This window comes from Pelophylax lessonae (genome assembly GCF_965119305.1).
Source record: "Pelophylax lessonae genome assembly, chromosome: 2".
NCBI classification, from domain to species: domain Eukaryota; kingdom Metazoa; phylum Chordata; class Amphibia; order Anura; family Ranidae; genus Pelophylax; species Pelophylax lessonae.
In genome coordinates this window covers 728,069,875-728,077,794 of record NC_138769.1, presented here as the reverse complement: position 1 = coordinate 728,077,794, position 7,920 = coordinate 728,069,875, and the positions used below count along the sequence as shown (strand labels likewise).

The 7,920-nt window shown below is 39.2% G+C and overlaps 1 protein-coding gene across 1 annotated transcript; it reads left to right on the top strand.

Annotated features, from left to right (window-relative positions):
• Nucleotides 1-6,507: 6,507 nt before the first annotated feature.
• LOC309546167 (olfactory receptor 1G1-like) lies at nt 6,508-7,440 on the top strand (the record flags this gene model as incomplete). The annotated part of the gene is made up of 1 exon (XM_082245706.1): nt 6,508-7,440. One exon carries the CDS (start codon nt 6,508-6,510, stop codon nt 7,438-7,440), a length of 933 nt encoding a protein of 310 aa, XP_082101832.1.
• Nucleotides 7,441-7,920: the final 480 nt, after the last annotated feature.

Here is a 7,920-nt window from a genome sequence, read left to right as displayed (position 1 = left end):
ATAGAGAAAGAATGGTGAGGAAATTTGAAGTAATCCTGTATCAGTAAATCAATCAATATACTATATCGAAATTAGATCTGTATTTTTTCATGATTTCCAACAGTCCTTGGTAAACACTGAAGCAAAAACACAAGAGAATTCTTAAAACATTAACTAGGGAAATAAACATTCTCTGGTGACACCCAGCTCTCTCAAAGAAAAGAAGACATACAGTATAAATGGAGATCTACATTTGTCTAGTAATCTATTGCTTCAGGATCTGGTTGGAGACACAGAGAATTTATTATGAGTTTAAAAACTGGGTAGGTATAATGGGAGCTTTCCCGAAAAAGACTCGTAGAATGGCACTGAGAATATGCCAAGAGGACGAAATTTGATAACATTTATAAAAATAGAGAAGGACAATTTTATGCCACAATTATGGAAGTCCAGACATGAAATAATGCTCTGTTGGGTCAGAGTCTGCTGCAATTACAGGATTGTTTTGTCAAAATACGAAATTAAAAAAAGCGAACAAGACAAAACTACTTTAAGAGATCCAATTTGTCAGTGCTGAAGGTTGCACATAGAGCAGGTAAATATCAAAAACACATTACGCAATTTATTCAGATGGGCAACAAACATGAGACTGAAGCTGGATATACACTAGTAGATTTTCTGCAGATACTGCATATAGATCTTTTAATGAAATGTTTTTACATTTTTGTCAACAAATACATTTATACGTATTTAATATATGAAGTTTGAATTTTGTACTTGGTATTTTTATTTAAGCACCTTAAAAGTCCCACTGTCTTCCGTTGTTCTTTATACTAATATATAGGGATGTCGGTGCTTTAGATATATGTGACTGGCACCATTCATAAAAACCTTTAGTAGATTTTCTAATGAACATTCGTATGAAAATTCTCAGTGCATTCAATGGGTTTCCGAATGTACGAAGTACTTCAAAATTTTGTTTGCTTTTAACATTCAGTTTTGGAATGAATGTAATTTCCCAAACAAAAACCACATTCGCTGTTAGAAGTTAATTAGTTCAAGAAAAAAATTCCATCCTGCTCCTTCAAATTTTGTCCTCACTGTGGTCAAAAATAGAGGTTGATTTACCACCATTATCAATTAGAAAAGGGAAAGGGAAGGTTCTTAAAAAGAAACATTTTGAAGAAAAATTTAGCAGCGTATAGCCAGCTTAACAATAAAACCTCTATGGTGTAAATTTAAAGACAGAAATTGAACATAAAAATATAAGACAAGCAACACAAAAAAAATGAAATAATTGGCATTTTGAAATGTAATACATTGAGATATTTAAAACCATTTTGGAAATAAAATTATTCAATGTGAGATTGTCACAACTTAACGAAAGGCAAGTAAAAGAAAAAAAAAAAAATTGCAGTTAAGGAAGTTATGTACTTAATAAAATTCATTACATTTATTACATGATTACATTTATTTCGAATTGCACCCAGTGCGGGTAAATCATATAAAAGTTAGACTATATTATATGTAAATCAGATATTTCATTTTATTTTTCCATTTTTAGTATTTACGACATCTTTCTTGGTAAAAAGAAAAACGCAAGAGAATTCTGAAAACATAATTAATTGAAAAAAGCAACATTTCCTGGTGACATGCAGTTCCCTGAAAGAAAGTGTAATGGAACCTCAACAAACACTGTACTTGTGGTCTTCCGTCAGTATACGGCTTCCTTGCAGTCATGAACATAGCTATCAAATCCTAGCCGCCCCCATACAAAGCTAGCCAACAACTTAGCTTGTACTGGAATCTCTCTATATTGAACAGTCACACAGAATTTATATACAGCATGGACCCCCCCCCCCCTCCTGATCATATTACCACACACAGGTCAGGGGTTGCCTAATTACATTATCATATGCAGATGAAATGGTATACAGAAATATAATTAACATATCTAATGAACAACCAACACAAACAGTATACTATTTTCACTCAGCAACTAACAGAGGACAATGATTTAATCAACCTGAGCCAATTAACTAGCAGACTTTCCGTCGTCGAACTCCTGCAATACAATACACATTATCTCAATACGCAAACAATAGGGAAAGCCTGTCTCTGACATTGAAGGACATGGAACAGAAGCCAATGTGATTAGTGCTTTCAATGAACATGTTCGGAATCAAACAGGAATAGTCCTCACATATTTCTCGAGATACATGGCTGACAAATATTACTGTCCTGCCTTTGTCTGGTCAATCTACACTGAACAAAATTATAAATGCAACACTTTTAATTTTGCCCCCATTTTTCATGAGCTGAACTTAAAGATCTAAGACTTTTTCTATGTACACACAATGCCTATTTCTCTCAAATATTGTTCACAAATCTGTGTAAATCTGTGTTAGTGAGCACTTGTTCTTTGCTGAGATAATCCATCCACCTCACAGGTGTGACATATCAAGTTTCTGATTAGACAGCATGATTTATTTTACGTTGGGCTGTTTTTTTTTTTTACTGCAAGTTTTTCGATTTAAAAAATAACTTTTTTTTCAGAGGTGGTATTTTAGTGCTTTCATTTATTTTGAGTCCTTTTTTTATTTTATGTTAATAGGGCTTTTTTAGGCGTGCCTCAAAAAGCCCATTCACTTATCACTGACCATGCGTTCTTGAACTTGCCTTTTGTTTGCAGCATTTGCTGCATCAGTTGAAAAGAAAAAACTAAGTGCAAGTACAGTGTGAACCTAAACCATGTCTCGTTATATCACTCACATTTCCCTCACCTCCCTATCCCCATATGTAAAATAAAAGGTAGGCACACACCAGTTAGGCCTATTATCTTTTGATTACAATGGTCCTGATGCTAGCTACTTGTACACTTATCTATATAAGCACAACACCTAACTACTAATAACACAAATCCAACTAAAAAATACTGAGGAAGCCCAATCACAGGGCGCAACACGTCTAGGAAGGGAGGGGCCGAGCCTGTGACGTCTCGCCACCATTGAACTGACATACAGTAGTGAGCTGGCTAATGACAGTTGATGTTTTTAATGCACTGTGTTATATGAATTTTGTAAGTGTATTTAGGGCGGGGGATTTAAAAAAATGTTCATACACTAGTTAGACCTATTATCCTTGATTAAAATTGTCCCGCTGCTAGCTAATTGTACACTTATCTATAACACACCACTTAACTACTAATAACACCAATCCAACGTAAAAATACAGAGAAGACCACATCACAGGGCGCAACGCGTCTAGGAAGGGAGGGGCCGAGCATGTGACGTCTCGCCACCATTGAACTGACATACGGTAGTGAGTTAGCTTATGACAGTTGATGTTTTTTTAACGCACTGTGCTATATGAATATTGTAATGGTATTTTAAGCGGGGGATTTTAATACATTTTTGAAAGTGGAATACACTATATCCATGCCTTTACATTTCATGTCATGCGTTTATGGGGGTTCTGTGATCACACTGGAGAGTGGATGGTGTGCTTACTGTACTGGTATGCGTACTGTGGAGGACGAAGAGGGGTTTTCTGAGGAACAACATCATTGAGAATTACGAGAGAAGCGTGTTGTCTATCTTATTAAGTTGAGCGTTTTTTTTTTCACCAGGTGGTGGAGGCGCACAGAAGCATGAAGAAGTAGTGAAATCACTTGGTGTTTTTTTTTCTTTACGTTTATGAACATTGGAACATTGGATTAATTTCACTATATAAAGTTTTATTTCAAGTATATGTAATTTTTCTAAAAAATTTTTAGGGATTACAATTTTTGAGTTGGATTGGTGATTTTAGCAGCTAAGTGTTACGCTGCACTATTGTGTTATAATTGATATTGGTAAGTGTTGTTGAATCACTATTGAGTGCTTTAGCTGGCAGTTTGATATATATATATATATATATATATAAAAAGGTTTTTGTTTTTGGGGAGAATCACATATAATTGCGCTGATTGTAATTAAGATTAGTATAATTGTACACTTATGCAGGCTCGGACTGGGACAAAAAAAGCAAATTGTGCTCACTGTGAGTGAATGTAAATTTATACTGTATACACTGGACATTCAAAATTTGCAGGACGACCTAATGACAGTTTTCAATGCAAGCATACTGTAGGTGTGCGCAGGGGGTGTGCCAGGTGTACCTGGGCACACCCTAATCTCTACGTGCGGTGCTTAATCCCCCTACTGCCTGGGCTTCCCCCGTGTTGGCCCCCCTGCCCCGCAGTACTGCTGGCTTCCCTCCTCTCCCCCCCAGCTGCTGCTCGGGAGAAAGGGGCTAGTAAGTAATTTGTATATCATTTACCAGCACCTTCCTTTTCTAAATGAACACAGTGAACACACTCAATCCTTGTGGTCAGTGCCGGGACAAGATCCTCCAGCGCCCAGGGCAAAGATGCCAAACAGCACCCCCTTTCCCCATTCATGATCTGCAATTTTAGAGGGTCCTATACTCAGTAAACCATTGCGCCCAGGGCAACCTCCCCTCCTGCCCACCCCTTGTACCAGCCCTGCTTGTGGTCATTCATAACTGAAGCATAGTAAAATTTGTTAACTATGCTTCGGTTTGTGAATGAACAGGAAGCTGCTCAGCACAGAGCACTTCCTATTCATTCACTGTCCTGTGCAGCTGAGGCTGCAGAGAAAGGCGTGTGTGTGTTTGAGCTTTGGGGTGCACGCCATAATGCAATAGGCTGCACACACCTATGAATGCAAACCTGCAACTTCAAAAGCTAACAAGATAATCTATTGCGGGGGAAAAAAAAACACATGAGTTCAAGAAAAATAATTTTCCCCTAAGCAAAGCATTAGTACAGCTTCATATTCCACACCTTACTCATGAAGACTGCATTTGAGAAGGGAATGAGATAGCATTAGTTGTAAAACCTGTGGCCCTAAAACAAAAATGAAACTGCCACTCAGTGCTTGCAAACTTCTGAAATGAAAAATGAACAAATTATATCCTTCTATACTGTGTGCTTGCCTCTTTCCAAAGCTCCTGGTGTGATTTCTGCCTCCTCGCTAATTCCTCTGCATTAGTCACTTCTGACAGTCTATGCAGAGAGCAACCAATCCCAGGGGATGGCCCCACTCCCACTCCAGCACACAGCAGGCAACTGACTGCCTCAGCTGTGCATGTTTCCATGCTAAACTGTGAATGGGGGCGGGGGCATTCCTTCTACTTAGGTTTCAGATTACACTCAGCTCCCAGCTCTATGCTGTGCAGTGTGAGACATCAGATCTCTGCCTTCTGGAGTTCAGAAATTCTGTCTAAATTCTGTCCTTTAAATGGCTGTAGAAGAGAGAGGGTTGGAGATAAACAGGTACAACTTATGTAGAAGGATTTGATTCATCTCTGTGTATCACCTGTGGCTGGCCACTTCACTGGGTATATGTGAGGGTTTACAACTGTCAAGGCAAAGGGACTCTCTATAGTCCCTCTATAATGCAACCAGAGGCCAGCTTATGTGGTCATTGTCTCAAGTCTAATGCACTGTGTCTAGTGGCCTCACTATCTAACAGTGGCGGCCCATCCATTTGGGGGAGCAGGGGCGCCGCCCCCCCATCCACGCGTCTGGCCCCCTAATCTACATACAGGACACCTGACGCATGGATTCCAATGTTTTTTTTTTTTAAGCATGTGATTAGAGCCAGAGGCTCTACTAGGCTTCTCAAAAGGGCGGGCTCGGGGCGCAAAGCACTGCGTCCTGAGCCCACCCAGTTGTGTGACAATAGCGAATGAATATTCGCTATTATCACACTGATTCTCCTTCCAGCCAATCATGAAGTGGGTCCTGAGACCCATTTGCCAATAGGCCAAAAGAAGAAGCCATGCTGTTGGCCAAGGAGGTGGGAGACGCAGGGAAAGCCGCCGCTGCCGGAGGAAGCCGCCGCTGCCTGCCCTCCACGTCAGTCCAGGGTGAGTGAGCCGGCGACGGGGGGGGGGATTATGGTGTGTGGACTGGAGCTGGTGTGGTCCAGGGGGTATGGTGGGGTCCATCTGCCGCCCCCCCGCCCATGGAGCACCAGCTGCCACTGCTATCTAAGAATAAGACAGAAGGGGGGAGGTCACTGCCAATGACCACAGAATCAGGCGCTGGTTACATTACAGAACTTCTTGGAGTTCAGGTGTCCCCAGGCACTTTCTTGGACTTCAGAACTTGGAAGTACCTTGAGTTTGGATGACTTGAAGTGCACTCTTTGTTTTTGGGGCACACGTTCCCTTTAATGTCACTGCATAAGGCACAAAGATGAAGTTATGTAAAAATGTAGATAAACATGTGGGCACATTTTTCAAATAAAAACTGCATCTTGCTGATAAGACAGATTGTTTCAAAAGTGTTTATTGCATTTTTAAGGAGTAAAATAAAATAAAAAAAGTCATATAAAATACTGTACCCAATGTTCATTGTTAGGAATGGCATAACAGAGAAATCTGCAAATACATCAACAAGTAATATTGGATTATGTGAATTTGGTATCATCACAAAGAACCTTTTTTAGATCATAAGTGATGGAAACAGTAAATCTTACCTCCAGCTTTATTCTTCTGGCCTTCTCAGACCTTCACTACAACCATGCTGCTCTCTTCTCCACCTTTCTGGTCATATATACCCTCACATGGACTGCTAACGTACTTTTAATAAGTTCTATTATACTTTCTTCACAGTTGCACACACCGATGTACTTTTTCTTAGGGAACCTGTCCGCAGTGGACATCTCTTTCTCTACAGTGACCGTTCCCAAGCTTCTGTCCTGCATTCTTCGAGGCGAAACCTCCATCTCCTTCCCTGGCTGTTTCCTGCAGATGTACTTCTTTGTGCTTCTGGGCACCACTGAGTGTTTTCTCCTGTCAGTCATGGCATTTGATCGATATTTGGCTATTTGTATTCCCTTACACTACGTATCATTGATGAATGATAAGGTTATGCTTATGATGAACATCAGTTGCTGGATGGCATCATCTCTACATTCATTATTGCACACCTGTGCTCTGTCACAATTAAAATACTGCGAGGACAGACTGATCCCCCACTTCTTCTGTGATGTGACATCACTCATCAAACTGTCCTGCTCCAGTACTACATTAGCCGAGCTCCTAATATACACTGAAGGTTCTATGGTTATTACTATTCCGTTCTTTTTGGTAATTATTTCCTATGTGCCAATTGCATGGACTATAGTGAAAATAAGGACCAGCGGTAGCCGAAGCAAAGCCTTTTCCTCCTGTTCTTCTCATCTCATGGTCATATCCTTGTTCTATGGCACCATAATATTCATTTACATCCGCCCATCATCAAACTATTCCTCCCAGTATGATCGCATAGTTAGCACGGCCTACACCATCATTACACCTATGTTAAATGCTTTTATTTACAGCCTAAGGAACCAAGATGTAAAACATTCTATGAAGAAACTCATCGTGCAATGCTTTACTCACAGCTAAGCTAAAAAAGAAAAAAAAAAGGTCTGTTCATGTTCTCCGATACCGATTTTGTATAACTTACACATTCCCCAATATCTCTGAACTATTTTATTTTATTGAAAAGGATTTGGGGATTTACCATAATCACATTGCTTTTTGCATCTGCAAGATGGCCTCTGTAATCCTCCTCTGTAAAACTCTCCTGTCCATTCAATAATTACCTACAAGGTCTATTGCTGACATGTGTTGTTTACAAGTTAAAATCTGAATTTTTTGCTAGAAAATTACTAGAACCCCCAAACATTTTTGTTATTCATATCTATCTATCTATCTATCTATCTATCTATCTATCTATCTATCTATCTATCTATCTATCTATCTATCTATCTATCTATCTATCTATCTATCTATCTATCTATCTATCTATCTATCTATCTATCTATCTATCTATCTATCTATCTATCTATCTACACACATATATATATATAAATTAAAAAATCT